The sequence below is a fragment of the Podarcis vaucheri genome (genome assembly GCF_965113315.1).
Source record: "Podarcis vaucheri genome assembly, chromosome: 8".
NCBI lineage: Eukaryota > Metazoa > Chordata > Lepidosauria > Squamata > Lacertidae > Podarcis > Podarcis vaucheri.
The window spans coordinates 12,971,763-12,991,762 of NC_138766.1; the positions used below are offsets into that span (position 1 = coordinate 12,971,763).

A 20,000-nucleotide genomic window follows, 5' to 3' on the forward strand; every position below is an offset into this window, starting at 1 on the left:
AGAGGCTTCCTGATCAAGGATATGGTACAGTGGTGCCTCACAAGACGAAATTAATCTCTAGTCTCTTCGTCTAGCGGTTTTTTCATCTTGCGAAGCAACCCTATTAGCGGCTTAGCGCTATTAGCGGTTTAGCAGCTATTAAAGGCTTAGAGTCTATTAAAGGCTTAGCAGATTAGCGGCTAAAAGGCTATTAGCGGCTTAGTGGCTTAGGAAAAAGGGGGGGCAGAAAAAAATCGGAACACTCGCAAGACAAGTAAGCCCATAGGGAAAATCGTCTTGCGAAGCAGCTCAAAAACGGAAAACCCTTTTGTCTAGTGGGTTTTCCGTCTTGCGAGGCATTCGTCTTGCGGGGCACCACTGTATTCTTATAGACCAGGGGTCTACAACCCGCGGCTCCGGAGCCGCATGTGGCTCTTTTACATCTTTGCTGTGGCTCCGGGGCAGATACTAGCGAGGGGAGGAGGCACATTGTGCGCCCCGACACTCCCCACTGTGGCGGGCGCTGTACTGGCTGTGACGTCGCATGGGGGCGGTGCGTGCGTTAGTCATGCACCGTCCCGACGTCACCTTCCCGCCCGCTGTCAGATCGTGGCTCCGGAGATATATTTGTTTTAAATGTCACAATGGTTTTGCGGCTCCCAGTTGTTGTTTTTTCTTCGGAAACGGGTCCAAGTGGCTCTTTTTGTCTTAAAGGTTGCAGACCCCTGTTATAGACAATAGCAACACTCCAACCCTAGTCTAGCCTGGTACAGTACTGAAAATCCAAGTGGTCACAATAACACTGGAAAGAAAAGAGTGCAACTGTTTTCATGCTTTGCCATACAACAAAGCAGACATGGCTGCTGCAAATGAGTAGCTGCCTTTTTTTTTTTTTTAAGTATGAGTCTTATACAATGCGTACTGGCCTGGATTGTATAAACGCTCTATTAAATTCTGAATTAATGAACAAGTTAAACTGGTTAGACTAACCTTTTCACTTGTGTCACTGTTTAGGAAAATACATGAATGCCTACAGGCAACTAGATTTAATCCAGCCTTTCTGTCTTTCCCTTTTTCTTTTCTTGGTAATGTAAATTCCCTTGGTTTACTTTACATAGCTTTTCCAGGGTGGATTATAGTCCCTTTGGCTTTCTCCCCACATATATTTTCAGAACGTGAATAGGAAAGATACATGGGTAAAGTGCCCTTTCAGAGTTATAGTATGTATGAGAGTGTTGTGTGGAACTGAGAGTGTACTGGCTTTCCTGGAGAGCTGCCACATGATGTGATGCCAGCAAATAGATCAACCTTTCTGTTAGTGCATGCATTTGGTAGTTCACAACAATATCAAGTTCTGAACCTTTGCTTCTATTTTTTCAATTTCTTGCCAGGTAAGCCAGGGATAGTGATGTCTATCCCCTGCCACTCTCATGTAGATCTTTTCCATGCACATTATTTCATTTTTGTCACAGCTGTTAGGCTATCATAGAGCTTTCATATAAAGGACACGTTTTCCTACGGTTCTGCTACGTTACACAAAGTGCTGTTCAGCATCCAATGCATGGTCAAGAATTGAAAACACTTAAATAATTATAGGTTTTCTTGTCACCTATGAGGATGAGCTAAGGAGATTTCATTTCTGTTTTAGGTTAGCTACAAATTGTGACACCTGAATCTGGACAAAGTTTGGTTAATCTTAATTATGGTTTTCTGAAACAAGCCAACTTCAAAGCATTGTTTGTGAAGCTGGCTTGTTTCAACAAATGGTAGCTAAGATTGCATTTAAGGTTTGAATATAATGCTAAAGGTAAAGGTACCCCTGCCCGTACAGGCCAGTCTTGACAGACTCTAGGGTTGTGCGCTCATCTCACTCTAGAGGCCGGGAGCAGCGCTGTCCGCAGACACTTCCGGGTCACGTGGCAAGCGTGACGAAGCTGCTCCGGCGAAGCGGCACCAGAGCAGCACACGGAATATAATGCTAAACTGCAGCTATTGTGAAACTGAAGTTTACGGCCTTTGACATTTTGTGGGGAGCGTGTAAACTCAAGGCTCACTTTGGTTTGTCTACCCTAATGCTAAACCATGGCTTAAGTTAGCATTACATATGAATGCAGCCTTGAAAATGGATATTGGGGCTGTATTCCATTGATGCCTGTTACGAATTAAACCCTGTTATTAGGGAAACTTGGATCTATACCAGTCTTTGCCAACATTGAGGAGACTGCTGTATTTGGGAGTATTTTAATATTCTTCCTGTGTTAGTGTTAGATTAATCAGGGCCATGGCTGAATAATAGAACACTTTCTTTACATGCGAAAGATTCTAGGTTCAGTCCCTGGCATTTTCAGGTAGGGCTGGGAATGAGCCCTGCTGGAAATGCTAGCGAGCAGCTGCTAGTCAGCATAGAATGCTAAACAAGGTGGACCAGTGGTCTGACTCAGTAGAAGGCAGATTCCTATGTTCTTGACTGAAGCCCCATGCAATGTGAATTGCTGCAGTGTTTTTCAGATTATAGGAGAATGCCCAATGAAGCTTCTAGGCTTCAACATTGGACTGGTCAATATAAGAGCCAGGAGTAGAACTTGCTATTGTTACTTCCTTTGTGGTTTGTTAAAACATCCTGCATTTGAAGAACACACTTGCAAAATTGCTTGTTTAAGAACATCTGCCAAAAAGTATTTTTAATGCTCTTGCTTTAAATATAGTATTTCACCTATTTTTGTTATCTTAAAATAACAGTAGTGCACCAATGTCAGATTCAAGGGATAAAAGCTGACACTTATTGATCTTCCTTTGGCCCTTTTTTTTTTTACTATTTAGGAAAATTTGATACACCAGGAAACTTAAAGAAGTATCTCATTATAATGGAAAGCATTTCTATTAGTTTTATTCTGTATTAATTCTATTTGTGTTTAACAGACATATGCAGGGTATGTCGATCTGAAGGAACTCCTGAGAAACCTCTCTATCATCCATGTGTATGCACTGGCAGTATTAAATTCATTCATCAAGAATGGTAAGTTTTTTCCTCCAAAATATGTCAATGCCTATTCATATATGCTTACGGCATGTAACCGTTATGAACATTTTGGGAATCTGACAGATAAATAATGCTCTATGGTTCCCAATTGGTGGACCACAAACCCATAAGCATAGGTTTACATGTTAAGGAATTATCGAGGTGTGGAGAAGAAAAACTGTATATATTATTTTTAATCCCTGTGTAATTAATGGGATAATACAAGAAGTATCTGAAACCCCTTTATAGAATTTCTGGATATTAAGGGTATATTGTTTTTTATTAGAAGGGTTAGATCTATGTATTAATAGTGTTTAGTGTTTTAAATGCTTGCTCCTTTTTGTCATTGACCCTCTGGTGCAGATTTAGGGGGGCTTTCAAGGTGCTACAGGGATGAGAAGAGGAAGGTGAAGGGCCAACTGCAATAGTAGAAGACATGTAATGTGGTGTGAGCTTCTGCCCTGTAAATTTACTTTGTATGCAATCCAAGGAGATATGTCAGTTTCTCCCTTGATGTCATAGTCCCTTAAATAATATAAGAAGCCTCTATAGAGGGTCCCTTCACATTTGAGAACAGAGAAATGTGGAGCAGAAGCCTGCTTCTAGAAAGGGGTTGCTGAAGAAAGCCTTGCACGTGTAGCACATGGTCCTTTGCCCTTTGCGTTAGTCTTTTTTTATTTGAAAACTTACATGCTACCTTTCTGCTCTAGTTGGCATTTAAGAATGCCTTTCATAACTGTAGCCAAGTAGCCGTATTTGCGGTTTCTGGAGAGCAGTGCTCTTGAACTGTATGCCTATGCTCTTCAAACATGTTCACTATCAACAAAACAAGAGTATTTAAAGAAAGGCATTATCTCTGTTTTTCTATCCCTCTGAATTTGAATTATTAACGTTTTTCTTTATATTTTACTGATTATTTTGCTGCATTTTCTTAATTTCTGACACTCAAAAAATAACTTGTAGATTTTAAACTGTAGATACACTCTACTCATGTTTCTTTTTAATTGCAGCTTAGTTCAGTGGCTCAAACACAGCAGAAAAGAATACTGTGAATTATGTAAACATAGATTTGCTTTCACACCAAGTAAGTATATGGTGAGAGTTTGTGATGTGTTTAAACAAAGACTTTTCTTTATGGTGGTTTTAGGCTACAGAGAGTCTTCATGTGAATTTGCAGGTTCACCAGCAGTGTGCTTGTCTCCAGTAAACTAAATATTGTAGGCACTGCACTGTCTCTAAGCTGTGTATCTGAGATACGGCCAAGTCATTGTAACCCCTTCTGAAACAATGATTTGACTGGCTTGGTTGAAATCCGACAACAGCCCTAGAAAATCCTTCATGTAAATAGCATCCCATATGATACCACATTGTTTTCATTTTAAAATAACACCCATACTGCTAGTGAGCATTTTGGAGTTTATGGATGTGCCACCTGACACAGCAACACTTTCATAAGCAAGGCACATTGCAGACTGGCTTTATCTAAATTGGTCTCTGTCATTATTTTGCTTTAAGAAGTTTTTATCCTTCACTTAAAAAGGTTGGCTTTAAAACTATAATGATAGATGACCATGTAGTATTTTCAGTTCAGTGTCATGGGAAATTTTGCAGGAATACTATGCTATGATGTTTCTCATAAAAACAATTCAGAGTGGCAGAAGTAAAATTGCAATCCTTTCTGTTCTTTCTTTTCTTAGTTTATTCCCCAGATATGCCTTCTCGGCTTCCAATCCAAGACATATGTGCTGGACTGGTTACAAGTATTGGCACAGCAATACGATACTGGTTTCACTATACACTTGTGGCCTTTGCATGGTTAGGAGTTGTACCTCTTACAGCATGTAAGTATCTCATTTTGTGGACGTATAATATGCATATGGCAGAGCCGTACAAGAGGGAGGGGAAACGTTTTATTGTCAGGGGGCTCTCAGAACCATGGTTAACAGTAAGCTAGTTAAGGGGGAAAGTATTAGAAGCTCCAACTTTCATCATATCCGGTTCTTAATCACTGAATTTCAGAAAAAGCAGCTATGAATGCTGTGTGCATAATTCTTCAAAGGTGATTGGAAAACACAAACATCACTAGTGCTTGCACAGAGAACAATGCTACACCTGGACCTTTTAAGCTGCCTTCTGAGGCACTTTGTGTAGGAGTTCACAGTAAGTTTCCTTTTCTTTTAGTTTAGCCATGTTGGTATTATAGATGCTGGCAGAATGGCAAGAGCTGGATTTCCTCTTGCCTGTGTTAAAATTCTTATAGACCGCAGTCTTAGATTTTAATTGGCGAAAAGATGGTGAAGGTTATTCTCTGGCTTTCATGTGCCTTTTAATCCTCACAGCTTTAACAGTTTCTTCTACTGTGGTCTGTTTGCCTGCATCTCTTAGAATCATAGAGTTGGAAGGGACCCCAATGGTCATCAACCCCTTGTGATGCAGGAATCTCAACTAAGCCATACATGACAGATGGCCGCCCAAGCTTTCCAGTGTTGAACAGCTCTTACTCTCAGAAGGTTTTCCCTGACGTTTATATCAGAATCGCCTTTCTTCTAACTTGAATCCATTGGTTCAAGTCCTTCCCTCCAGAGTAGGAAAAAACAAGCTTGCTCCATTTTCCATGTGACAGCCCTTTAGATATGTTTAGATGGGTATCATATCTGTTCTCAGACATACCCAACTCTCTCAACTGTTCCTCATAAGCCTTGGTTTCCAGATCCTTTATCATCTTGGTCACACCCCCCCGACCACGTTCCAGCTTGTCAATATCCTTCTTAAAATGTGTTGCCCAGAACTGGACACAGTACTCCAGGTGTGGTATTTGCATATGTTCCCATGTTATACAAGAAACATTTGCAACAACTCTGTTATAGTTGAGAATAGTTTGGGTAATTGGATCGAATATGATTCTGTTCCTTTGAAGTCACACATAGATGCAAATGCTCACAGATTCTAAAATATTCACTGCTTAAGAACCTGAGACAAGGAAGTTTGGAGCTTTTGATGCCTTTCCCCTAAAAATTATCTTAACGTGCTATTTGAAATCAAGGTCTGAAGCAAATGGAACTTTTTTCCAGACTTAAGGGATGAGGGATTGGTCTGCAAGAACACACTCCTCTCCACCCCAAACCTGGTTTGAATTCCCTCATCTTACTAGGCTTGTTACTGAAGCATTGTTAGCCTGTTAAAATGAACTTTAGGATGCTCCTAACTCCCCCCAAAAACCCAGGTTTAATTAGTGGAAATTGCATTTTTTGTCAATTTTTACTCCTTTAGGCCGTATCTACAAGTGCTTGTTTACTGGCTCTGTGAGCTCACTACTGACACTGCCATTAGATATGCTGTCAACGTAAGTATCAGCTAATACTACAGATATTTCTACACATTGTGTTCTAAACAGCTTGCTGTTTTTCTCTTACAATGAAAGAGATAGGAGATAGGGTAGAAAATTAAAGAATGTAGCATTATTATTATTTATTCCTCTTTATGGTCCAGTCTGTGTGTTTTAATATACTCTAAGTGAACAGAATTTAATAACTAGCCTGGGAATAATGCTTCTGGGTTATTCAGTAATAGAGAAATATTTTCCAGTTTTAATATGAATAAAATATGTTTTTGTATATAGCCTCTGCTTTAATCTATCTGTGTGAAAAGATACCACTTTTGTTTTGTGAAAATGTAAGTGTTCACATGTAGGATCCCAGCCTAACTTGTCTTAAGATGAGACTGTCTGCTTCTCTGCCTGGCCAGTACAGCAGTTATTCAGCTTATACTTGTAAAACACACTACATTATTATGTACATTTTAAAAGTATTGTTTATTTTAATTGTTTGAGAGCCTGTAGCAGAAAGGCAACCTTTTAATTAAAAATAAATAGTATATTGGAATGGAATAGAAAATTCATGCAGAAATTTATAATTTAGAAATAAAATGAGATGTATTTATTTATCAGTGTATTAAATAATTGAGCTTAATGCAAAATATACAGGGAAGCGATCTATGGCCTGTAATGATCTCCAGTGTTAATTCCTACAACATCTCACCAGCTCAAAACCTCCAGGAGGTAATAAATAATAAAGTAAAAGAAAGTAAATGTCTTACACTGCCTTATTTTAAATGCTTCATCAACAAAATAAAGGATCAGATTAGTATCGTCAGGTGAATGAAGATGCTGGAGAAACTTTTAATTAATAATTTTGTGCAGATAGCAAGCAACTTGAGATCAACATGATGATTGAATAGATTTAAATTGAAATATCTAAAGGCTTCCACAGCGAGATCTTCTACTGGAGATCTTGACTTGTTCTTTTGTTCAAAATCAGGTAAATTTGGTACCGTTAAGGAGGTCTTACCTAAGCGTGGGTGACTGATTGCAGAGTGAGTCGACAATGATTTTGCATTTGGAACGTAACAGTTGTGGTAATGGGTGTAAAGAATGTGTTGGTTGTCTCTTCAATAGAGAGAATTTACTGGCAGACTGTTTGCAAGGTTGTTTTGTGGTGACGTGCACACTCTGTGCATTTATCAGCCTTGTATGGTTACGTGAACAAATTGTCCACGGAGGAGCACCACAGTGGCTGGAACAAAATCAGCAGCAAGCCATCAATGGTGTTGGGCAACAGAATGAGGTAATATGTCCTTCAGTTTTTTGGTTGCAACTTTCAGCTTGAATTCCTCTCTATTGCACATTAGCTTGTTCTCTACTCTCTCCCCCCCCCCCCAATATAGAATTGTCTAACACTAGGTAGATAAATACACATATCCTGTTGCATAATGCATTCTTCTGGCAGAAGCTTCATTGACTTGTGGATTGTACTTAGTACCAGCAACTTTCCTACTGCAGTGGTACCTCGGGTTACGAACTTAATTTGTTCCAGAGGTCCATTCTTAACCCAAAACCATTCTTAACCTGAGGTGCACTTTCGCTAATGGGTCCTCCCACTGTGCCACCACCGCACGATTTCCGTTCTCATCCTGGGGCAAAGTTCACAACCCGAGGCAACTACTTCCAGGTTAGTGGAGTTTGTAACCCGAAGCGTTTGTAACCCGAGGTACCACTGTATAGTGTTTTGTTCTGTACCTTTATCAGATATCTTAAGAGTCTTTGAATGGCTGCATTCAGATAGATCATTAAGCTGTGCAACACTGTTTGTGAAACGGACATAGCAGCTGTAGTACCAGAAATATTTAGCGGGATGCTTGCAACAGGAGATCATGTGCCTTATTTCTACAAGAAAGATCCTAGCGTAGGAGGCTGATATTACAGAGGTGTCTGTAGAAAGTTGTGTAGTGTAGTCTCCATGGTTTTACTTCTAAATGTGCATATGTTACAGGTTCTATTTCCTGTCCTGTTTTCACAGTAATGATATGAGAGCAAAAAGGGAACACGTTAAACTCCTTGTTATAGCCTCAAAATCTGAGATCAACATCTAAAGTAGCATCTGGAAGCTAATCTAAAACATGGTTCTTCTCAATTATCACAGTGAAATGGGGTCCCTCTCCTTCAGCCTGCACCATCTTTCTTTAAACACCCAGAATAATTTTTCTATTTGAGACTGTACCTGCCCAGTCTTGATCAGATTGAAAAGACTGGCATCCTCTGAATTTTTGGGAATAGATTTATTCCAGTTGCTCCTCTTCACCTCTCAGTTTAAGATACTGTTCCCCAGGGAAGTCACTCAGGTACATCCTGAGAAATTGACTTTATTTGCTGTAGCTAATGTCTCATACTGGTATGTATTTGTGTATATCAGGGAGACCAAGCTGCAGATGTTTCTGACAAGCAGAAGATACCACAATGTGTTGCTATTTTAATAAGCATCTTGCTCTGGGGCAAGGCAGTCTTTACAGTCTTTACTAGATTCCTTGTAGCCATCTTTCTAGATAGGATAAAGTTGGACAAGAAGGAAATCATAATTTTTAATGGACATTAGTTTTCACTCCATGGCAGTAGAGACCTGCCACACACTCAACCATCTTTGTTTTATCTAACAATTTTCATGCACACGAAGCTGACGCTTACATGCTTTATTAAAACATTTCTTTAAATTCTGAAGAGTTGTATCATTCTCACCTTCTATTATTATTATTTTTGCAAATCTATGATAAAAACAATTTAAATGGATTTTCTTAACACTCAAGTGTGTTGCCTGACATTTCTAATGATGGAGGAACTCATCATAGTATAGCAGAACTCTTTAAGTTGTGTAATTATTTTTTTCTGTGCCAGGTTCAGGGTGTTGGAAATGGTGGTGCTGAAAATGCTGCACCTGACCAGCCTGCAGACCAGCCAGCTGAGAATGCAGTTGTAGGTGAAAATCCAGAAATCCAGGAAGAACAACCAGATGAAGAAGAGGAAGACAATGAAGATGAAGAAGATGTTGTAGTAGAAGATGCTGCAGATGCCAACAATGGAGGGCAAGGTATATTACTTACTTTTTTTAACGACCATATTTGTACCCTGTTCCAGGATAATAGGGTTGTGTTTTGGCTATTTGATTTCATGACTTGCTTCCTGGAAATTTGTAAAACCTGCCACACATCAGTAAAACGCAAACTTGGCCTTATGTTTTCTTATGTGAACCTTAAAAAACCAATCCATTGTAATTTGGTGAATTGTGGGAACAATGCATTAGGTTTTCAGGGCGGTTGGTTACACTTAACCTACTACAGTGGTGCCTCGCAAGACGAAAAGAATCCGTTCTGTGATTCTCTTCGTCTAGCGGTTTTTTTGTCTTGCGAAGCAAGCCCATTGAAGGATTAGTGGATTGGCGCTTTTAGCGGCTTTTAGCGGCTTATCTGCTGATCGGATCAGCTGATAAGCGGCTTAGGGGCTTAGAAAAGGGGGGGGGGACAAAAACCAGCAGGAACTCGCAAGACATTGTCATCTTGCGAAGCAAGCCCATAGGAAATTCATTTTGTGAAGCACCTCCAAAACGGAAAACTCTTTCGTCTAGCGAGTTTTCCATCTTGCGAGGCATTCGTCTTGCGGGGCACCACTGTACAAGCAACAAACTTGGCAACCATTTTATCTGAACATGCAGAACATATTTTATTTTATTGTTAGAACACTTGTGCACCTTAAATTGGCCGTAAGAGGCCTGTCCAGTTATTCAGTGTTACTACCCTGGTTGAGCTTTACTTCTAGCTATTTTAAAATTTAATTATCTATTTAGATGATATGAACTGGAATGCTTTGGAATGGGATCGAGCAGCAGAAGAGCTTACATGGGAGAGAGTGAGTAAGGACTATATATTTTGGAAATGCTGTTTGCTTTGAGTCATTCAGACATGGTATGGCTTTAATAATGTCCATCATCTTGGTACCAGTTTAGGATGCTTTTCCGTACTTTGACCTCGGATAGATATATCTGAACCAGCATCCACTACCCTGGCCTTTCCTCCTAGCAGGAAACCATGGTTGTTGAATGATAGGATGATGGCTCCTTTTTAACAAGGAAAGCGTTCTGTGGGGTGGATGTGATTGAAATGGGTATGTTTGAGAGGAGAAATATATAGTGTGAAAAAGCTGCTTGTGAAGACAAATTGGGAATTGGGAAGTGGTGAACAATGACAAAATTGAGTGTCCCCCTTCCCCCATGCTGCTTCTCTGATCCCAGTTACCTCTTGAAGTTACAAAAGAAAAAGAAAAAGAGGTTTCAGAGGTGGCATGGCATGCTTTGTCAGAGTAAAATTCATTTTTCTTGCGTAACTAGGCAACTGTGTTCCTAGTTCCTGTGTATCACTGCTTAATACAGTTTCTTAAGGCACATGGCAGTCCTTGGAGAATATAGAAAAAATATTGTCAAGGTTATTGTGAGAGAGATTTCAAAGCCGGCAGTCATGAATGATTTCTGTCGGACATCCAGAAACTCATGTGAGCTTTCACACACACACACACACACACACACACACACACACACACATTTGTGTGAGCTGTTATACCTACCACTTAACATTTTATTCTGTTGCACTGCAGAGAACATAAAAGTAACACATTTCCTATATGTGCTAAATTCTTTGAACTTGGTCCACAGTTTTAAGCTAGTTATATATTTAGGGAATCCCCTAAGCACCAGCTGTTTGGCAGGTGTGTGCAGGTTCATATAACATCTGACTGGTGGATCTTAAAGCTTATTCTTATATGAGTTTGACTCATTCTTCTTATCTGTTCTTTGCCACAGTATTGCCTGGCAGCAGATCCAGCCTGACATTGTCAAGTTTGAAAAGCTGCTGCCTAATTGTCCCAGTTGGATGAACTGGCTAGAAAGCCATGTAGTGAGGAATGGCATAAGGGCAGGGCTAAACACACCATGCCAACCTGCTCTTCACTAAATCCTCTTTCCAAAAATGTGAAAAAGTGAAAGAGAGCCTAGGGGACTTTGTGGTTCTCTGCAACCTCTCCCACGTATTGTAAAAAATGACGGGGGATAACAGGTCCTTGACGCTTCAGAGACTGCTGAATCTTACGTGAATGTAGATTATTCTGGTTACTGACAGCAAAATCATCTCTTACTTCTAGATGCTTGGACTTGATGGATCCCTAGTTTTTTTAGTAAGTGAAGCTTTATTGCACTAAAACTCTGTAGTTGGATTGTGTCTCACATCATCTGTTTGTCTTCTTGATCTATAATTTTCGGTTTATTTTCTTACTATATCAGATACTTTCAGTTCATTTTATTACTGAATCAGAAGAAGTAATAGCACCTTTATTCCTGTGTGATTATGCTAGGCACTTTTGAAAAAAAAATGTGCTTTATATTGTGTCTCTGTGAAAATTTGAACCTGCAATATCCTTTGTCCTGTTAGGAGGAAAACTAATACACATGGGCCAAAATTTTTTATTAATTTTTATTTGAGAAAATCTTTAACATTTCATTACCTACAAATTAGTGGCAAAATGGGGTGATTGATGAGAACACAAGATAAGAAATTAAAGTTACTTCTCAAATACTTTGATATTGCCATTTCTGAAGTGTTCCCCTCTTTCTCTCTTAGGAACATGTATTCTGGGTGGTGTCATTAAACACACTGTTCATACTTGTCTTTGGTAAGTGACTGCATTTACAGTTCTTTCAGGATAATTGCTGTGCATATGGGCCCAAATTAGAGTAGAGTTGGATTAGTTTTAAGCAGCAGTTCTGTAATATTCTCAAGAGACGAAATTCTGATTTTCTTTGCATGCGTTTCCCAATGTGCAATGTTTCCAGTAATCAAACTAAAAGTTTGGTTGCCTGTGAAAAGCATTAAAAAAGCACTTGAAATATTTCAAATTTCTTTGGTTTAAACATGTGTAAGTCTGTGTAAATGACAGTACACAATGGTATCAATTTGACATCACAGCCCTAGCATCTTAGATTTTAAAAATTTTTATTTACCAGAGGTTTATTTCTGTTCCCTCCCCTATCCCTTAGCTGCACAAGTGAAGCATGGAGTACTTTTGTAGTGTTTTATAGATGGATTAGATAACGTTAGAAGATGATTTCAGTAATGGCCTGCTGATTATGTCAGTCTGCCATCATTTTGTGACTGGTGGGGACCTCAGTAATTTCAGCCGTCTTGTGGGCCCTAGGGGTATTATGATGGAAAACTTTTTGTGTAGCTTTTGTGTAGCTGGCTGAACGGATAACACATAAAGATTTCTATCCTTTTGCTAGCTCATTAAAAATTATTTTAAGCCACACATTAGAGAATTGTTGAAAAGAGTAAACTCCATTAGGTTTTTTTCTTCCTTCTCCCTTCTAGCGTTTTGTCCCTATCATATTGGTCACTTCTCTATTGTTGGGCTAGGCTTTGAAGAATATGTAAGTATATCATTTATTTGTTTATTAAGCATTTATTTAAAACTCGACATGCGGGAGACAAACTACACAGTTTGTCCCACAACATGACTTTTGCAGAAAGCAGCAGCAGGGTTTTGCTGCTGCTGCTGTCATTGCCCAGAAAAGCTCAGCAGGAAGGGATAGAAATCACCCCTTGTTGAAAGGAATAGTTTATTTCCTTCCCAATGAGAAGGCAGCCACAGCAAGGTGCTTCCACCTTTTGCAAAAGTCCAACCCAAAGCCTCCCTTACTCAAGTTCTCTGCATATACTATAGGACTTGGGAAAGAGGAAGAATTGGTGGAAACCACAAAGTATGGCTTAGCCAGTAAACCAGGCCAAAATTTGTGGAACTGTATATGGAATATTAAATCCTTCTTCATGTGTGAACCTGTATTTTAAACCAAGCTTTATTTTTGAGACTTCTGATTCTATCTCGTTCACAGTAATATTTCCTGCTCCCCATTAACAGTGATCTTGTTATGTTGGTAATATGTGACTCCTTTATAGATAACAGTTAAAATTTTTGATTGATCCATGGTAGCTGGCTGGGGATGATGAGGTTGGAAGTATAAAATAATGATAACTTGAAAATATCAACACATTTTGGTAGTCATAAGTGGTATTGAAATATTTTATTCTACCCTATCAATGTACAGTGGTGCCCCGCAAGACGAATGCCTCGCAAGACGAAAAACGCGCTAGACGAAAGGGTTTTGCGGTTTTTGAGCTGCTTCGCAAGACAAATTTCCCTATGGGCTTGCTTCGCAAGACGAAAACGTCTTGCGTTTTTTGCAAGTTTGTTTCCTTTTTCTTAACACCGTTAATACAGTTGCGACTTGACTTCGAGGAGCAACTCATAGAACGCGGTGTGGTAGCCTTTTTTGAGGTTTTTGGCGATTTTTGAAGCTTTTCCAAAACTTTTCCGACACCGTGCTTCGCAAGACGAAAAATTCGCTAGATGAAAAAACTCGCGGAACGAATTAATTTCGTCTTGCGAGGCACCACTGTACTTGGTGCTTTACAAACCTTTGAAAGCAAAAATGACAGATTTTTACTCCAAGGAGTTCACAGTCTAAACATGTTTTTGTTTTCTTTAGGTTCAAGCATCTCACTTTGAAGGCCTAATCACGACAATAGTTGGCTATGTACTGCTGGCAGTATCACTAATAGTTTGTCATGTATCCTTTCATAAGTACTGACGGCACATGTTTTCAGTGTTTGATCTATGGATGGTCATTGTTAAGTACACAGGGTGGAATTCAGTGTTGCACTATAATGAACATTTTTTGTCTCCACAAGCATTTCATCTTGCTAGATGGTGCAATCCCACGTGTGCTATTCTTTGGGTTCCCCTAACCCCCAGAGACAGTCTCAGGTACGTGGGGAGGAGAGGGAAGAAAGCCCCATTGCATAAGTGGAAGTCCTCATTCAGGGCCTCTGCTGATGGAGCTGGGTAGGTGAATCACGACCTTTGCCTAAGAAACAATGATTTTATGGTCTTTATCTCTTTATGGGAGCAGTGTGGGCGCACCATTGGGAAACTCATAATTGCAAGTAAGATATTAGGATCATGCTGTAGGATTGGAGCAACCTCATTCCTGTTGAGGCACCAATTCCTTCTACTCTTGCCCTGATTTCTTACATCAGTAGCAATGTTAACCACTGTCAAGCTTACCAGGGTTCCTTCTTAAGAAGGCTTTCGTACTCACTTCAAAACCTGATTCCAAGTTTTAGTTAAGAAGGAACTCTTGAAAGCTTTTATCATTAACAATGTTGGGGTTGATGTAAGAATTAAGAGCGGGACATTTGCTGCAGAGAGAGGAAGGTCTGGGCAAAGGAAGTGTGCGTTCCTGTGGTCCATTTCAGATCTCCCAACTGTAGTTAAGGGGTACCAAGTGTTGGGTCCACAGTGACCATATGTGTTTGTGAGGAATATCTTACGGTTTTTAAACATTGCTTAAATCTATATTTAAGCGAATACTTTCACCTTCAACCAGTTTCCTATTTCCAGGCTTCTAGTTGCTCAGTACTCATTCCTATGAACTTCTTCTGCCCTCTGCTTCACAAATCAGTATTTCACTTTCCTTGACCATATTTATACAGGGCTTGGCAGCACTTGTAAAATTTCAGAGATCACGTCGCTTGCTTGGAGTGTGCTATATAGTTGTCAAGGTATTCTAGCCTTAAAAAGCACGTCTATTTAATAAAACAAATCAATATTCAGTAGTTGGTCCAAATAAAAAAACCTGTCTTTCCCCCTCTGCAGGTGTCATTGTTAGTGGTGGTAGAGATTGGTGTTTTCCCCCTCATCTGTGGCTGGTGGCTGGACATCTGCTCTCTGGTAAGATTAGCATTTATTAGGAGACAGACATTTATCACTGCATTCTAAGGGGCAGTCAGGAGGAGGGTTGCTTATGTAGGTTGTGTCTGTTAAATTAGACCAGCAATGCAAAAAGAAGTTATGACTATTAAGAACTTATCTTAATAGTTTGCAGCGGAAGTGCTGTTCTGCTGGTGGAGAAAAGAGGGCATCCACAGGATGACACCTAATGCAGGGGTTAAAGGGTCCACTGCTGTCCTGCTAGTGATGGAGGCAAATACCAGCTGTGTAAAGGGAGGTAGTGGGTCCACAGGATCCTAAGCCTCCTTGTTCTCCAGGCATAGTTCAAACAGGTTATTATGACTATTATGAGATTAAAGGAACAACCCTATGCTTCCCAGGAAGGACGCTGGAATCGAGGTAGTTGATCCCCTCCCATTGTACAGTGGTGCCTCGCAAGACGAAATTAATTCATTCCGCAAGTTTTTTCTTCTTGCGAGTTTTTCGTCTTGCAAAGCACAGTTTCCCATAGGAATGCATTGAAAATCAATCAATGCGTTCCTATGGAAACCGCCTTCAGACCAGGCCCGGGGACAGTCTGTCCCCCGACCTCTTCTGAAGGCTGGGGGGGGGGTTCTGAAGGCTGGCGGTGGGAAGAAAAGCCCTTCTCCCCACCTCCCGCCCCGCAAGCTCCGGGGACAGGAGCGCTTTGCTGCCGACCGCCAGCATTTTAAAAGCCCCCGCTGTCCCGGGGCGATTTTAAAATGCTGGCGGGCGGCAGCAAAGCCTCCGTTGTCCCGGGGCGATTTTAAAATGCTGGCGGGCGGCAGCAAAGCCTCCGCTGTCCCGGGGCGATTTTAAAATGCTGGCGGGCGGCAGCAAAGCCTTTGCTGCTGCCCGCCAGCATTTTAAGATCGCCCGGGACAGCGGAGAAGTCTCTGCTGTCCCGGGAAGGCAGGCGGGGGGAGGGGAAGCAAAGACTTTTGCCCCCCGCCGGCCTTCAGAAGAGGTCCAGGACCTCTTCTGAAGGCCGACGGTGGGCGAAAGTCTTTGCTCCTGACCACCAGCATTTTAAAAGAGGTCCCCGGAGATTTCCCAATGGGCTTTCTTCTTGCAAAGCAAGCCCATAGGGAAATTCGTCTTGCGGAACGACTCAAAAACGGAAAACTCTTTCGTCTTGCGAGTTTTTCGTTTTGCGAGGCGTTCGTCTTGTGAGGCACCACTGTATTCAGTTTGGCGGAGGAGGAGGGGTGGAAGAAAATGGAATATGACAGCGGGGAATCCATCCCCATCGCCTGGCCTCATTGAGCCTGCAATACATAGGAAGTGGCAGCAGCCCTGTCACAGGTTCTCCATCTCCCCCTACCATCTCCATAAGGTTGCTGCACCTTAATCTTTAGCTACTTTTGCTGCAAATGTGGTTGACCATCTCCAAAGACTACGAACCCTCCATCTCCAATGGCTCTCTTAGTGATTTTATACCAAAGGTGATTCATTTTAAAAGGCTACAGTTCTGTGCTGAAAACGTGACATATATAAGCTATGGAAAATCTTATAGAATATACTGCTGTCTGTTAAGATTTATTGTACGAGGGCTGCATTATTTTTTCACCTTTGCTAAATGCTGCTTACAAATATATATTTAGAACTTCGCTGTTATGTACAAATAAAAGATGACACAATTTTACTAGTTGCTGAGAGCTAAAAAGAATTACTTCCCTGTTTTAACTTTTTCATAGGAAATGTTTGATGCTACTTTGAAGGATAGAGAATTGAGCTTTCAGTCAGCCCCCGGCACTACAATGTTCCTACACTGGCTAGTGGGAATGGTGTATGTCTTCTACTTTGCTTCCTTCATTCTCTTGCTGAGAGAGGTATGGTTTGACTGAAGTGTGATTTTCTAAAACCATATGTTGAAAGAATGTGGCTCTGGAACGGCTAATGTCATCCGCATTTCTATTTTTGTGTTCACCTCTGTTCACCAGCCTTTGCTGACAGGAAATAATTGGTAGGGTGGGACAAGGTGTTGCCCTACAACTTGTACTGGCTTAATAAAGAGTGCCTGTCTTGCATATGCTTGCTATTCTGCAGTGGAACAAGAGCAGTCCAATGGCTGCTGCTTGAAGATTCTATGCGTGAGCGAAAATTGCACAAATTGCTTGTCAGGGCAGGCAGCAGAGTTGGCTGCTGAGTGGGGAACTGCAGGGAACCATCTCTTGCTGAGCCATGGCCGGCTGTGTAAGAACATGCATCGTATATAATGATATCTTTATTGTCATTGCCCCCATCGGGGACAACGAAATTACTTGACTGCTCCATAAAAACACTAATTAAACAATACAATATAATACAGCAAGGGAGATTAGATGACTTTCAAAGTCCGGGCTTCCCATTCAGGGCCGAGATCGCTCTGGAGAACAAGCTGTTCTTAAGACGGCTCGTTCTTGTCTTCATCGACCTGTATCTCTGTCCCGACGGCAAGAGCTCGAAGAGACAGTGACCAGGATGCGATGGATCTTTTACTATGTCCAGTGCCTTCCTATGGCCCCTTGTGGCATAAATCTGCTCTAAGGTGGAGAGTGGGCAGCCAACAATGCTCTCTGCTGCCTTAACAACCCTGCACAACCCCATCCTGTCCTGGCTGAAGGGGTAGGGGGTATTTCATGCAGACACTGCTTCTCGGAACTGAATGTGAGAACTGAGAACCCTCAAGGTTCCCCCCCCCCATGCATAGAACCTCTGCACCTTGTGGTCCACGTGCCATTGGTTGAAGGACAGGAATGGGCCTAGTAAGCCATGGAAGGGGGGGATTGACATGAAGAGAGGGAGCCTCAGAGCCATGTTCGACACAATTCAGCCGTGTAATTCTCTTGGACATAACTCAGCTGTTACCTCCTCAGGTAACAACTGGCTCAGTTGTTTTAAACCAGTTTGAGAGGAGGTAGGTAGCGTTTTGGTTAACCTGCAGACCATATTGAACATAAAATAAGGAATCTTTAAGGTCTCTATAATGTTACCGTATTTTTCGCTCTATAGGACGCACTTTTCCCCCTTCAAAAATGAAGGGGAAATGTGTGTGTGTCCTATGGAGCGAAGACGCCATAGCCCCCGACCCTCTCCCGGCTGGAGAGGTGACGCGCGGCTATGGCAGGAGCCTCTATAGCTGCGCGCCAGCTCTCCAGCTGGGAGAGCGTGTGTGGGGCTAAACCCCCTAAGAACCCATAGCCCCTCGACCCTCTCCTGGCTGGAGAGGTGACGCGCGGCTATGGCAGGAGCCTCTCCGCTGCGCCTTTCCGCTGCTCCCTGACCTGCTCTTTGGGGCTGGTGGTGGGCTTCCCCCCACCAGCCCCAAAGAGCAGGTTGAAAGGAAGCTGAAGCCTGGAGAGTGAGAGGGGTCGGTGCGCACCGACCCCTCTTGCTCTCCGGGCTCCCAAGGTGTCAAAACTTGTAAACCTTCAAATATCAACCTACTTATACTTATTTTTCTTTCAAATGTTAATATTCTCTTTTCAGGTACTGAGACCTGGCGTCCTCTGGTTTTTGAGGAACTTAAATGATCCAGACTTTAATCCAGTTCAAGAAATGATTCACCTGCCTATTTATAGACATCTCAGGAGGTTTATTTTATCAGTGGTAAAGTCATGGTTCCAGTTTCTCTTCAAAAAGTTGATATTTTTATAGCAACTAATGTTTTTCTGTTCAGTTTCTATTTAGAATTTAAATGTTTGTTTCTCTGTTTGTTAGCAAACAAAGTAACTAACTGCATGTAAAGATATTGGGTTGTATTCAGTTCATGTTTACATAGAGCAGACACATTGAAATAGGCCTAAATCTTGGTAACGAATTTCAATTAATCTATTCTGAGTTAAAGTTAGTTGAATACAACCCATGGGGGCCAGAAGTCTCTTTTCCTTTCTATAAATATTTTCTGGTATCATAGTTTTCTTCTGTGTAACTTACTGCTGAAATAAGTTACAGAAGTATGATGATTCAGCAAGAACCAGCTTAGACTGTTCAGCAGTGCCAAGGAAAAGTAGATCATATTACAGGAAAATAATGTAAATGTTACTTAAAAGCAAGTATGTGTGGCTTCTTGTGTGGAAAATGTCTAATCTTCAGATCACTTAGATTACTAGCAAGCATACAATTGCACAGAATGATGTTTTGTTACAACAAGATATTATATTCTAAGCAGACATGCCACAAGACAATTTTGTTCTTGGGGCAAAATATCCAATCCTTTTCAGCTTGCTGCCCCAAAAATTGATGCTGGGAGAAGAGTCAGAAATAAATCCAGTGGCTTCAGTTTTGTAGATTGTCTAAAATTTAGCGCGTACATATCCCAGGCAGAAGTGACAACCCAGCCTAAATAGTAAACATTCCTGATTCATTTCCCAATAATTGTGTATCCAGATTTTGATGTAAATACGGTAGGTTTTTTCCTTTGATAACCCACATCTACAGGTAAATTATCCAAGTGCCAATGCAGACATTATATTTAGCTGGTTCTTTTTCTCTTTGACATCTCATATTAGTAGCAGGCCCATAATGTAACTTGTGAGCTGGAAAATTCCAAAATGTACTTTCAGGTTGTTGCAATGGAGCTCTCATTTATTGATTCATAGATTATGTTGCTTAGATGTGTGAACAACTTGTGCAAACTGAAAAGAAAAGAAGAAGAAACAAAACAGTTTTTTGATGCAAAGAGTTATCAAAACCATAGTTTGCAAGACTAGAAACAATCAGTTAACTAGTATGCTCCCTCTTCTCCTAGCTTCCATGTCTTGTGCTAACCATGGTTTACCATGGCATCCAGAAATTAAGACATACTAAGCTAGAGTATGGCTTACTGTGAATGTGTTGCTG

General features: G+C 41.0%; 1 protein-coding gene across 1 annotated transcript in view; it reads left to right on the top strand.

The window, feature by feature from the left end:
- The window catches only part of MARCHF6 (membrane associated ring-CH-type finger 6), a 45,068-nt gene that overhangs the window by 9,302 nt on the left and 15,766 nt on the right, over positions 1-20,000 (top strand). The window contains exons 2-16 of the mRNA XM_082234275.1: positions 2,899-2,995; positions 4,009-4,082; positions 4,696-4,839; positions 6,269-6,341; positions 7,452-7,620; positions 9,222-9,414; positions 10,168-10,229; positions 11,514-11,546; positions 11,990-12,041; positions 12,737-12,795; positions 13,912-13,992; positions 14,918-14,986; positions 15,081-15,155; positions 16,874-17,008; positions 18,648-18,767. Of these exons, the coding sequence (XP_082090401.1) occupies positions 2,899-2,995; positions 4,009-4,082; positions 4,696-4,839; positions 6,269-6,341; positions 7,452-7,620; positions 9,222-9,414; positions 10,168-10,229; positions 11,514-11,546; positions 11,990-12,041; positions 12,737-12,795; positions 13,912-13,992; positions 14,918-14,986; positions 15,081-15,155; positions 16,874-17,008; positions 18,648-18,767 (1,436 nt within the window). The remainder of the gene's footprint in view (positions 1-2,898; positions 2,996-4,008; positions 4,083-4,695; positions 4,840-6,268; positions 6,342-7,451; positions 7,621-9,221; positions 9,415-10,167; positions 10,230-11,513; positions 11,547-11,989; positions 12,042-12,736; positions 12,796-13,911; positions 13,993-14,917; positions 14,987-15,080; positions 15,156-16,873; positions 17,009-18,647; positions 18,768-20,000) is intronic.